Below are 14,092 nucleotides of genomic sequence, written 5' to 3'. Positions count from 1 at the left end.
ATTTATTTATTCATAATAATTATTGAAACTAATAAAAATATAATTTATTATATTAATCTAAATTTAATCAATCAATATTATTATTTAAAATATGTATCTTGTGAGACGTTCTCATAAATCTTTATCTGTGAGATGGTCAATCCTACCGATATTCATAATAAAAAATAATACTCTTAGCATAAGAAGTATTATTTTCATGAATAACCCAAATAAAAAATATATCTCATAAAATATGACTCGTGAGACCATCTCACACAAATTTATGTCTATTATTTATTCAATATCATTCAACGTCCTAATCAAACATACAGGATATTATTTATCTACATCCTATCAATCCAGCTAAACTGATCCTTGATGTATATATTTTTTAAAATAGTTAGATTAGTTGTTATAAAATAACGAAGATATATATATTAAGTTTTTTGTGACACAGTCTCATGAATATCTATCCGTGAAACGAATAAATAATAATTTTCAAATAAATAATAATAAATTTTCATGTTAACTCAAATAAAAGACTGTATCACAAAATTAACTCGTGAGATATTTTTTAAAATAGTTAGATTAGTTGTTATAAAATAATGTTGACAAATATATCTATATGTATATATATATTAAGTTTTTTGTGACACAATCTCAATTAATTTTTATATGTGAAATAATTAAATAATATTTTTAAAATAAATAATAATAATTTTTCATGTTAACTTAAATAAAAAATATATCATAAAATTAACTTTTGAGATCGTTGTACGTACATTTTTATTTAAAATAGTTAGTTTAGTTATGCATAAAGGTGAAGATTGAAGGTTTGGCTGCAAAAATGGAAGGGGAAGAAGACAGAAAGAGAGCAGGCACTGTGTCACACTGTCAGCATCACTTTCGTCCTTTTCTTCTTCCCTAAATAATAATTATTATTATTACTATTCCAAATTCGAGAAAACCAACGCTCAGAAAGAGAAAGAACCCACCACCTTATCTTCCCTGCAACAACTCATTTAACACAACCCAACAATTTAAGCTTAGATTGACTGTAGATGCCAGAGCTCCAGAGATGGCATTATGAATTAATGGTGTGTCCCCTTTTTCTCAATTTCCTCGACCCTTTCCCGATTTGGAAGAGATAAGAATTTTGGTGGGATTTCCGTATCTATAGCCTACATACTGCGAAGGACACAAACGTAGGTGATTTATTGGTTTTTTTCTTCTTTTTTTTTGGTGTTGAAAGGGATTTGATGATGAATTTTGAGTGAGGGTTGGTTGTTTTGTGCTGGATTTGGGATTATATATGATTGGTTGAAGAGCGTGGTTTGCGTGTGATTTGGAATAATAGATGAATTGAGAGGCAGGGATGATGAGTCACCGTGTTCCGGATTTTCAAGAGGTGGAAGATGAATTTTCGATTCCTACGTCTTCTGGTTTATCTAATTCCAGACCCAAGAGGCCTGCGATGTAAGCACTGTTCTTGTTTGGGATGATTTGGAACCCTAGAAATTGATTGTGTGATCACTTAATTTGGATTACTTGCAGAGATGAAGAGGAGATAATGGAGCTGCTATGGCAGAATGGGCAAGTTGTGGCGCAGACCCAGAAATCGTCGAAGAGAGCTCCGACAGGAGACGGCTGCGAGGCTGTGATTACGGCGGAGCATAGAGAGACCCGACCCGGCGGCGGCGAACAGGAACCGACGCAGCCGCATTTATTCATGCAGGAGGATGAGATGGGTTCTTGGCTTCATTACCCGCTCGATGTTTCCTCCTTCGACCGCGACTTGTACGCAGAGTTTCTCTACTCCGCTCCTCCTCCATCAACACCACCTATCACCACCATCGCTCCGCCGCGGCCGGTGGTCGATATTCGCATTGCCGCGCCCCCGATTCAAGCTTCCCCACGCCGTCAGAACTTCCCCCATATCTCTCGGATACCGACACGGATAAGGGACGAATCGGGGCTGCCGATGTCAGGCGTGGCGGCGGGGATGACGAATGCGAGGGCATTGACAGTGGTGGAGTCGAATGAGACCCCAGTTGTGAACGTTTCGGAACGTAACGTCGAAAGTGGCCCTCTGGTGGAGGCCGGCGAATTGGCTGCAGGTCCCGCTGAGTTCACCGTTACGTCCTCGCCCAGCTGCTCCGGAGCAAGTTTCAGTTCCGGCGGTGATCGTCGTCCTCCGCCTCCGAAGCCGCTGTCGGAAAACCGGAAGCGAAAAGGAAGAGAAGCTGGATACAGCGAGCTCCCGAAGGAGGTCAGCAACTTTATTTAGTAGTCTTGTTGCTATTTAATTTCTAGGGTCTCATTCAAAACTGAGATTATTACTATTTTAACTAATAAAACTCATATTTTGATATACGAGATCGTCTCACGATTTTAATCTATAAATCGGGTCAATCCTACCGATATTCACAATAAAAAGATATATTCTTAGCATAAAAAAGTAATATTTTTTTATATGATTCAAATAATAGATCCGTCTAATAAATACGACTCGTGAGACCGTCTCACATAAGTTTTTACCTTCATACATTATATATAATTCGATGATTGACCCAATTTTAACACCACAAAAGATGATTTAGTTAGACGAATTAATTTTATTCATATTTATAATAAAAAAATTAATAATTTTTAATAGATAACTTAAATAAAATATATTTTTCACAAAATTAATCTATAAGATCATCTCACAAAAATTGTCGTGTCTACATTAGATTGGTTAGATAAGCATGTAGACACCTGTGACTCGATTTTCTTTGGGAATACATAAACCGATGCTGAGATTCCATTCCAATTGTTTATGCTTGGAAGGATTTCATGAATTAATATTTCAAATCTTCGACTTCTTCTCACGAATCAACTCAAATTGTTTGGATTAATTTCAAACCAATTAATTTTAATTCAACATTTCAATCTTAAATTATCTTGTAAACCAAATCAATGTCTTCCAAATTCCTCGGCCATTAGAGTTATTTCAAATATATTTGGAATCATATGTTGAAGTCCATGATTCAAAATTTCAAACGATCTAATCCATATAAAACGTGAATTTATGTTCAAATTTGTTTAGAATATCACAAAAAAACGAGATCGTGTCACAGAATAATCTGTGAGACAAATATCATATTTCATTATTTTTATGATAAAATTATTAGTTTTAACTTTAAATATAGTTCTGGTCGATCTGTATCACAAACACGTGTGCGCGCATCATATGTAGTGAAATCAACTTAAATTTTAACAAGATAAAGTAATGTTAATAAATTCTATAGTTTATGATATTTATTATATATATATATATATATATATATATATATATATATATATATATATATATATATATATATATATATGGTCTTATAAATTGTGTAAATCAAGTTTATAGTTTAGAATGTAATAAAAACCATTTGATAGGTTGTGGACTCCCACTATCCAAACGGCCCTGTACTGTTAATAGTTCAGCCAAATCAATTAGAATTTTTTAAATAGTGATGTAATAATTTTCATTAATACATATATCCATCTTTTTATTAAGACGAACGTTTTTATATTTAATTTTTCGATTGTAAATCGATCAAAATCTACAACATTGTCGCTTCTTGCATTTCTTTTCCTCCCTAATTTGGCATTCAGACAACCCCAATTGTACACGTGGCATATGCTTTGTCAATGGCTTTTCGCCGCGTGGATACGCTGCATGCCACAAGTTTTCGTTGCACAGAACCTTGTATGTGTGTGTGTGTGTGTGTGTGTGTATATATATATATATATATATCATTATAAAAGAAGAAGATGGATTTATGTGACTGAATGGGAGAGCAAAGTTTTTTGTGCGGGATCACGTGAAGGCTCATCGCCTGTGTTTGAGCACAGTCCCATTGGACTTTAGAGCACTAAACAAAATTAATTTAATTGGCACAGTTTGGATTACAAATAGACAAATAGTTTTGTGAGTTTAATTATAATAATCAAGGCGAAACGAGTAAAACTTCGGGGAGAAACATTTCTGTGTCATGAACACTTAAGTTTGGTTAATTCAGTTACATTAGATTTTTGAACGAGTTTGGTTCTTTAAACTCGAGTATTTCGATCGATCTTGTAAAAATTTCGATCGGGGTAGTCTCTTTTAAGGGTAAGATAAGTTTTAGTTCGATTTTCGAAAGAGTAGAATCGATGGAGCTGGGTGGATAGGTGTCTCGTTGTAAATTGATTTATATCAGTTAGTCTAATTTAAAGAGTACAATGAAGCAGGAGTATCAATCCAGAGTGACTTGGTGCTTGTTACTCTTAGTGATCAGTTCATCTGATTTTTGCTTCTGTTTGGTGTCATAGGAAACTGAGTTCCAAGCTACAGAAGCCAAAGCTCAAGCTCGCAGTTCGACATCGACGAAGAAGTCTAGAGCCGCGGAAGTGCACAATCTGTCTGAAAGGGTTTGTGTGGATTTAGGATTTTCTTTTTCTGTTTCTCATGCTAAACTTTCTTTCTTGTTTTAGTGTTATAGAGGAGACTCGGTTATTGAATTGATTGAAGTTGTAACCGATGCAGAGGCGTCGGGATAGAATAAATGAAAAGATGAAGGCACTACAGGAACTCATACCTCGATGCAATAAGGTCAGAAAGCTTAGAAATTACCTGGGGGGGGTGGGTTACAAAATATATTTAGAGGGGAAAGTTTTTTATTTTACCAAAAATTTCATTTATCATGTCCGTCGACTGTCCCGACTATGCTACTAGCCCTTCGGGATCCGCCCGTAATCACCCTGGTTATATTTTATTGAAAGAGGTCTCTTAAGACATAAATATTGATTCGATTGTTTTTTCAAAATTCAGTCAGACAAGGCTTCGATGTTGGATGAGGCAATTGAGTACTTGAAGTCACTGCAACTCCAAGTTCAGGTAAAGTTTCTAACATCTCGTTTTCCGAACTCAATCTTGGGAAGTGAAGAAACCCTGAGATATAATAACTTTTAAGCTTTATTTAGTAACCCCGTCACATCTACTCAAACTTGTGAGAAGAAGCTGATGGAAAATGTACCTGCAGATGATGTCCATGGGATGTGGAATGGTTCCTATGATGTACCCTGGTATGCAGCAATACATGCCTGTAATGGGAATGGGCATGGGGCTGGGAATGGGAATGGGAATGGGAATGGATATGAGCATGAATCGGCCTATGGTGCCCTATCCATCTATGATACCCGGTTCAGCATTGCCAAATCCAGCAGCAGCAGCGGCAGCACATATGAGTGCTTGTTTTCCGATGCCTACATTTCATCTGCCACCAGTTGCCTGTACCTGACCCTTCGAGAATTCAAGCTTCTAATCAAACCGATCCTGCGTCAAATTCAGCAGTTGCTCGCAATCCAAACCAGCCACAAATGCCAAATTTTAACGAACCATATCAGCAATTTCTTGGTCCCCACCAGGAACCATCATTACCACATGCAAGTTTACGTCGCCAAACGCTAATTAAGCATCAGCTATCAGATCACTCAGTAGATTACTTGAGAAAATACTTGCATGTCAACTTATGCAGCACATGTTTTACAGGTATTTATTCATATTGATGTATCCTCTCCACTTGTTTGCAGAATCAAACCGTGGTACAATCCATTAGCAAGCAGTCGAATAACAGCAAAGATATCGGAAACCCTCAGAATCATCAATCAGGTAGGAAATCAGTATAGTCATGTATTTCTTATATTCATAAAACATCATATTTACAAGCACTAAAAACTGTTGGATATTCTAAAAAAAAAAACCGTTGGATCTTATTAAAATTCTTTAGATTGTTTAATAAACCGTGAAAGAAACTTCCTTGGACATTTTTCTTTGTAATTGCAGTGCAATAGTGGTGTTGAGAACCGTGAAGGAGTAGGAATACATAATTATCTGAAACAAAAGTTTCAACATTCTCAGGTTGATATCAAGTCAATCACGTATGGAAGTCATTCGCCGAACTAAATTTTGTAAGAGAGCAGAGCACAAGCATAGATATTAGACACCTAACCTGTACCTGTTACCATAGCAGCAGTTTTCTTATATTATTTCGGATGGATTGAAACAAATTTCTTGCATTCTGAGACTTTGCGATGCAGAATAATACGTCATGATCAACTTACGTGACACAGCAACAGTCTAGTCTTCGAGGATTAATAGCCTTTGATTTGACAGTAAATCCTTTGGTTTCAGTAAAAAATTCAGTCCATAAAAAATCTCCAGCAAGCTATGAGGTATGCTCAGGTTTCATGGAGTAATGGCGGACAGGATCTGCAAATATGAAAATGCAAGTTAGCTTAAATTTATGAAACCATGTTCATTTATAGCGTGTGAAGGACAATTTAACTTAAGAAAAACTGAAATTGGAAAGGTTATATTGGCGAGAAAAAGGTAATACCTTTTCAGTTAACCGTCGGAATTCCTCCACTTGCATTGCTATGTCAAGCTCCTATTAAAATACAAAAACACACCCAGCAATATTCACACACTCGAAAGTTTTGCTTTGAGACGGAAATTTTTTGTTTTGATCCACCGTTTTGGAACATACAAACTTCATAAGTTTCAACATCTATGGTCCCAAGAAATCTGAATATCTATTTTCTCAAAAACTTTGCATTGATATCAAACTATTCAGTTAACAAAAAAAGGCTTTCAAATGCCTGGAGAAATCCTTTAGTTAAAACAAACAAGAGCGTATTCTCTATACATCCAAGTAAAATTGACTGAAATTACCTTCTCAGGATCCATGGCAGAGTCTATGTCACATATAAGTTTCTCGTCCTTTATTGCATCTCGTATTTCACTAGAAGAAGCTGCAGCAAAATCAAGAAGAGAGGTAACACAAGGATTCATTTAAACATTTTTTTGGAACTGCAAGCAACATGCCTCGAGTCAATTTCTCTTCAAACTCATTTCCAAAAGTTGAGCATACCCAATGTTGTAAATGGCGTGAGACGGTGGCGGGGCGGTTGGTGACCGCCTACCACCTCGGTCGCCTAGGCGGTTGAATTTTTTAAGTAATTTTTTTATAGATAATCATATATAATCACAAATATTCATCATTTTTTTTATGAAAGATGTATAATTAAACGATGAGCATTCGATGTCACAAAACCTTAAGATGCATGCATCCTATAATCCATATCCACACAAACAGATGGAAACTATCATAAAAGCACTCACTTTGAACATAAAGACTGAAGGTTTTGATATGATAGACGGAACAGAAAATGTTGTTCTATTATATAGAATTTGTTATAAAGTAATGAATTCAACTATTTCTAATTTCAGAATTAATATTAATCAAATTAGTTCAAAAAGAGGAGAAACTACTATTTTTATAAACGATATTAAAAGTAATATTATGATTCCTAAAACCCTGCCAGAATTCTGGAAAATGAAGAAAATTGCTCCTTCTCTTAAAGAAGAATCTAGAAAACTAGAAAGTATAGTTCAATATGTTGACGACGATGTTAAAATAAAATTCTCATCCCAAAGACATCAATGAATTAAACTTCCTGAAGAAAGTAGAAATTCTACTTCTTCTATATCCGATTTTGAAAAAGTTATTATATCTGGTCTTCAAAAGAGTAATGATAATATATCTCAACCTGAATACAAGGTTGATTTTCATGAATCTAGTACTTCTCGATTTCAAAGAATCACCAATAATATTTCGATTTTCTTTCTTTGGCATATTAAGTTGTCTTTTTAACTTGATATCATTGCAAAGAGTTATTCCTTCTGCAGTTATTTCCGCGGATAAATCTCCATAGGTAAGTAACCTCCAATCTATAGAGTTTTTGGAGATTTAGATTTTAATCTGTTTTTAAATCTTTCAGAGAAAAGAACTGGAAGTCCAGAAATATTTTTTTTTCCAAAAATTTGCATTGCAATCATTTCTGGTTAAAAATTTTGTCATAAAAACATCTTTATACCATCTGAATTCAGATAGTGTTGGACATCTCAAGTTCATTAATTGTTCCTGAGATCTATCTAATTGAAGTTCATTAGCTCCAATAAAATTAGATAGAATAGTATAAATAAATGTATTAACCGTATCTGACTCTTCTCTTCCATTAAGATCAATTATAGAGGAGTTAAGAATTTTATTATTTGCCTCTTTTGAAAGATAAAAATCCCACCAACCTTGAAGTTGGCCAGTAAAACCAGTAATAATGGCTTGAGCAATTTGCCTATAATTATTACCTTTTATTTTTGAGGCAGAAGAGTATATTAACATTTGTTTAATAACAGTTTTTATCTGATATTCAGATTTTCCGTCTATATTCCATTCAGTAATGGCTTCTCCATTAAACTGAACATAATATTTCTTTTCTTCTATTTGAAGATCAATTGGTGATGCCTTTTTATAAAAATGTTTTACAATTGACATTTTTTGTATTTTATTAATTTGCATTTCATCTTTTGACGAACTTGAAAGATTTTCAAGTTGTTCAGCTTTGGTAATTACCGAAATAGATACCTTTTCTTTTATATTGATTTTTTGTAATCTATCTAATAGACCTTCCATAAAATCTTCATCATTTTTGGAACTTAAAAGAAATTTTTCTCTTTTAAGATTAGGAGGAGGTTTTATCATTAAAGTTCGTGAACTTTCACCACTAGATGTTTCTTGTTTAGATTTTAATAAAATTTCTTCTATCCTAGTAGTTTGATTTCTTAAGGAATGTAAAGTAAGATTGATAAAATTATTTTGCTGAATTATATGGTCAAAATTATCATTTCCTAATTCGGATTTTATAGGATTACCTTTTTTAATTTGTAAAGTGGTGAATGGAGGTTGAATTTCTAAAGATTCTTCTCCAGTTTCATGAACATATAATTTATATGTTGATTCAAGAGTATTTATAAAAGACTCGTCTGTAAATTTTGAAAATATTTTATTTCTTGCTGGAAATATAAAGTTTCCATCCATTTGAAAAAATCTAAATTTAATTTAGTTTCTTCATCCCATTCTGTATATCTTAAAGAATATAAAAATTTTTGTTTTGGGTTTAAACAACTTAAAAACCATTTTATCTTATTTAGATTTTTAATCTTTTCTTCTGAATAAGAAGATTATTATTAATAACCATAACATTATAATCCAAATCAGAAAAAGTAGGGGAATTAGAATTTCTATTATTAACAGAATAAGTTCTTTGAAATTGAGAAGTACTAGATTCAGGAATATCAACATTGTATTCAGGTAGAGATATATTATCATTAGTCTTTTGAAGACTAGATATACTAATTTTTTCAAAATCAGATATAGAAGAAGTAGATGTCTTTGGATGAGAATTTTATTTCAACATCACCGTCAACATATTGAACTACACTTTCTAGTCTTCTAGATTTTTCTTTAAGAGGAGGAGCGATTTTCTCTATTTTCCAGATTTCTGGCAGGGTAACTTGACTCCAATTAATTGTTTTGGGAATCATAATATTACTTTTATTAATATCGGTTATAAAAAGAGTAGTTTCTTCTCTTTTTTAAGAAGCAAGCTGTGAGCTTTGTTTCTCGAATGCCTTTAAGGCTAACTTAGATCTTTCCAAATTTGGATAAGTAAACCATTGTTTATAAACAGGATTGATCTATGGATCTTTCAATTGATTTTGAAGAACTTTAATTTGAGTTTTCGTTGAATTAACTTCTTTTTTAATTTTACAAAATAATTGGCAGAAGGCATGATATAATCAAACGTGGATCATATATGTAATGAAATTCATAAGACATATACTTACATAATTCTGAATGCAGAAGCATGAAAGCAGAACTCTGGTGAGATTGCGAGAAATATCTAATTCTTATTCAGAGAGAAGAGAGATGTTCGTAGTGTTTGGAGCACAGAGAGCATCCACTTCTTAAATAGAATACAATATTAAACAGTACATCCAATATCAACAGTACTCGGACTAATAAAAACTTGACACGTTCAAACAAACAGATAAGGATACAACCACTATTATTTACATCAATAATTCAAAGACTTTTAGTCCTAGTATCCAAGTCATTTCCCATTAATTTATGCATTCAATAATGCAAAAATATCGTCTCCGTCATAAGGGTCTTGAGCATCCTGGTCTTGATCATCTTGATCTGTCATTGGTGTATCTTCTTCAAGTTTTTCTTTTCCTTTTGAAGAAGTTGATGCTTGAGTAGATAAATTAGATTTTTCACCAAATATTTCAGTAAACATGGAAGTAATAGTGTCTTTGTCCAAATGTTGGAATAATTCTTTAAGCAATGTGGCCTGAGTAGGCGTATCTTTATTTAGATTTCTCATGGTTTCTCTGGCTGGTCCAAGGGCAATAACTCCTTGCCTATCATAGACTTTTCCCTCAGCAAAAAAATCTTCTTTTCCCCATTATTTTATTAAAAATTTTCCTGACCAAGATAGTATGAGTAAATTTTATTTCCAATTTTTCTTTGATTTGGTCTTGTAACCCATATTCCCATCTGATTATCCAAGGAATATTATAATTGATAGAAAATTGAATTATAGCTGTTAATCCATCAAATTGTGAATTGGCTTGTTGGAATTTGGTCCATATTTCGAGGAAGAATAGATGGCATTACCCCCATGAAAAAAAGAAGGTTTTAAACCAAGTTGGTATAAACTGATGAATATCATCAAGTTGGAATTTTATCCACTAAGAATGTTTTCGTTAAGAATTCTCATATATAAGAATAGTATCACAGGCCATGATATAATCATGATAATTGAACATATTGGGCATTGCATGAAAAGTGTTCAATTGGCGAGCTTGACCGAGAGGTAAAACCCAATTAGCTGCTGGAATAATTTTCTTAATAATCATTTTAGAAAAGGCAAAATCGCGATTGCGATCCATATGTTGAATTTCAACAGAACCGGTTTCAACTAAAATTGTTTCAAAATAGTCTCTAGTTTTTCTTCCCAATATGGGTTTGTAGATCTTTAATCAAATAGCTTTGAGCTATATGGATATGTGATAGACCTTTTAAGTCTTTATCTATAGGACAACAATTAAGATATCCTGAAAATAAATAAGGATATTTTAATTTCTGTTTAGATCCTTTTAATGCAAATATTGCATTATTATAATAATGAATATCATATGCAGTAAGGTCCTTTGCAAATTCTTTAATAGGATCAATTTTTTCTTCTTCAGTATTCATATTAGATTGAGAAATATTTGTGCTTTTTTTAAAGGGTGGTTTATTCATGGCTTTTTGCCTGTTGCTAGCCTCTTTAGAACTATCTTCCAAGGTTGATCCCTGCAAAAATTCTCTAGTTAAAAAATCTGGTAAAGAATTAGATTTACCCGAGATATGTTCAATATCAAAGTTAAAACAGGCTAATATAGCTTGTCATCTAGCAAATATTTGTTTAGATGCTATTATTTTAACATCTTTTAGAAGAATATCTTTGACAGATTTGCAATCAACTCTCAATAAAAACTTTTTATTTAAAAGATCACTTTCAAATTTTGAAATATATTTAACAATTGAAAGAATTTCTTTCTTTATTGTATAATAATTCTTTTGTGTATTATTCCAAGTTCTAAAGATGTATCTGACAAGAATTTCTCTAGATTTATTACCTATTTTTTGTTTAAGTATTCCTCCATATCCAATATCAGAGGCGTCTGTCTCGACAATTTTAAATGCTTCTGGATTAGCAATAGATAAACAAGGAAGTTCTTTAACTCTTTCTTTTATTTTTTGCATTGCTAAAGTATGACTATTAGTCCATGGTTGTGGGTTTTTCTTTAGTCTTTGAAACAATAATTTAAAGTCTTGACCGAGATCTTTATAAAAATCTCCTATGTAATTAAGACTACCAAGAAATCTTTGTGATTGATTTATATCAATGATTTTATCAGGAAATTTGTCAGCAAAAAAAATTGTTCTTTCTATATGAATCATTATTCTATTTTCAATGTAATGTCCAAAGAATTTTATCTTGGTTAGAAAATTTTTTTACTCTTTTCTTATTTACTGCTAAACCAGCCTTTTTACTAGCTAGCTTGAATAAATATATTAAGATGTTTAAGGACATCATCTATATAGACTATAATATAATCTATATATGAATTATAAATTTGATTCATTATATTTTGAAATTCCATTGGAGCATTTTTTAATCCAAATGACATTACATTCCATTCGTAATGTCCAAATAGTAAAAGATGTTTTATATTTATCTATTTCTTTTAAATGAATTTGATAAAATCCTGATTTTAAATCAAAAGAAGAAAATATTTTTCTTTTAAATAATCTATTTAATAGATCTCTTTTATTTGGTAATGGATGTTTTATCCATTTTAATGCTTTATTAAGCGGTTTATAATTAATAACAAGTCTAAGAACTCCTCTTTCTATCTCGGCTGCATTTTCTACATAAAATGCTGGACAACTCCAAGGATTTGGTCTAATCAATTCTTTTTTAAGAAGACTATCAATTTCTTCCTTGCAATAGTTTAAAAGTCTAGGCCCCGTATCAATAGGCCTAGCTTTCGTAGGAATCTTATTTTCATTAAAATATTCTGTATAAGTAAGATTAACTTGATGTTTTTTTCTATTTCAAAAGGCATTAGGAACTTCTGCACAAATTTCTTTAAATATAATTTCGGAAATAATTTTTATTTTTTCTTGAATTTTCTCAGAATTTATTTGTTCTTTAATATTTCTAAAAAGAATTTCATCTTTCAATGAAGTAACAAAATTTTCTTTATTAGTTACTATTTTTTGTAAAATATTAATAGATTTTGATACTGGTATAGTTGTGAAAGGAAAAAAAAAATCATTTCCTTTAATATTGATATATAATCTTTTTTCATTAATTTTATTAAACGGAACAACATTTAGAAAAAAAGTGTTCCTAATATAACAAAAGTAGAAATATTTTTAATAAGAATGAAAGTGGTATTAAGAAAAACCCCAGAATGACATATTGCCACATCAGAAAATTTGTAATTAACTATAGGAGGTTGCTTATTAGCGGCTGTTATAAATTGAGTAGTCTTTTTATAATATTTAGAAGGAAAAATTTCTTCACTGATACAATTTACATCAGCTCCAGTATCCAAAAGTGCTTCAATAGTAATTTTAAATTTTTTTATTAATAATAAGGGTTGCTTTTGAGTACCACTTTTGAGAAATAATTTATAAATTTTATCGACCCATATCATTTGATTTATTTCATTATCTTCTTTAGATAAAATATCTTTTTAATCCTCTTCTCCTTCATCAGAGGTATAATCTTTTTCCCAGATATGATTATTAATACTAAGAGTATTTACTCTTTCTTTTAAATATTTTATTTCAAATTTTATCTGATCTATCTCTCTTTTTAATTCAAAGATAGTAGATTCTCTTTCCTTTGGTTTAGCTTTTTCTAATATTTTATTATAAGAATATAATTCATTTTCTTGTACAGTATTTTGTATAAGTTTAGTAGGCTTATGATTTGCAATATTTAGATAATGTTCTATTTTTTTTTATTTTTTCTACAGGGTCTTTTATTTGATCTATAAGATCTAAATATCCGATGATCTTACCAATCAACTCTAGTTGTACTCCTTGCAACATTTCACTTGGCTCCTCAGTGTAAATTGGTTTCTCATCATTCACAGTTGATGCAGGAGCTAATACAAGAATGTAATATAGAAAGTCATGAAAATTATAGTATCAAATAAATAGTATAATTAAATATAACTGCCTTAAACCATGACCAAAGGAGTAACTAATTCATTGTCAGAAACAGAGAAAGGTCTTAAAGATTGTAGAATCTAGTCACTAGAGAGGGAGCCACCAACCAAGAAGTCAATAACTGATCAAACAATTCCTTCTTATCATTAGCACAAACACAACTATAGATTATCAAAACTACAATAAAAAGTGTTCTACTAATATCTTAAGAGGTAATATCTTTGGGTGTAGGAATAATTTCCATTCGGACACGCATAGAAGAGGAAACAAAATACGGTTCTGTTAAGACACATATGCGTGTATACTTCCCTAAGTAAGTAAAAAAAAAGACGTCTTATCCTTGAACAACAACGAAACAGCCAATATCATATAGATTTTAACAAAATAAAACAATA

The 14,092-nt window shown here is 31.8% G+C and overlaps 1 protein-coding gene and 1 long non-coding RNA gene across 6 annotated transcripts; one reads left to right on the top strand and one right to left on the bottom strand.

Annotated features, from left to right (window-relative positions):
• Positions 1–823: 823 nt before the first annotated feature.
• LOC140834173 (transcription factor PIF1-like) lies at positions 824–6,062 on the top strand. Of its 5 annotated transcripts, none has more exons than XM_073198857.1 (7): positions 824–1,455; positions 1,534–2,248; positions 4,330–4,428; positions 4,544–4,609; positions 4,829–4,894; positions 5,590–5,668; positions 5,918–6,062. In XM_073198857.1, exons 1-7 carry the CDS (start codon positions 1,355–1,357, stop codon positions 5,920–5,922), a joined length of 1,131 nt encoding a protein of 376 aa, XP_073054958.1. In that variant the 5' UTR covers positions 824–1,354; the 3' UTR covers positions 5,923–6,062. The 5 variants fall into 5 exon arrangements, 2 of the variants coding, with proteins under 2 accessions (XP_073054958.1, XP_073054957.1); XM_073198856.1 differs by having other exon boundaries at positions 5,843–6,062; XR_012118656.1 differs by lacking the exon at positions 5,918–6,062 and having other exon boundaries at positions 825–1,455; positions 4,492–4,609; positions 5,590–5,607.
• On the bottom strand, positions 4,702–5,234 carry LOC140834175 (uncharacterized). Its single transcript, XR_012118658.1, has 2 exons — positions 5,034–5,234; positions 4,702–4,948 (listed from the first exon to the last, which is right to left on the bottom strand). It is a non-coding gene; the product is annotated as an uncharacterized lncRNA (long non-coding RNA).
• Positions 6,063–14,092: the final 8,030 nt, after the last annotated feature.

This window comes from Primulina eburnea, chromosome 6 (genome assembly GCF_022965805.1).
Source record: "Primulina eburnea isolate SZY01 chromosome 6, ASM2296580v1, whole genome shotgun sequence".
In the NCBI taxonomy this organism is placed as follows: Eukaryota; Viridiplantae; Streptophyta; class Magnoliopsida; order Lamiales; family Gesneriaceae; genus Primulina; species Primulina eburnea.
The sequence above is the reverse complement of the archived record's forward strand: the minus strand, read 5'-3'. Positions and strand labels throughout refer to the sequence as shown.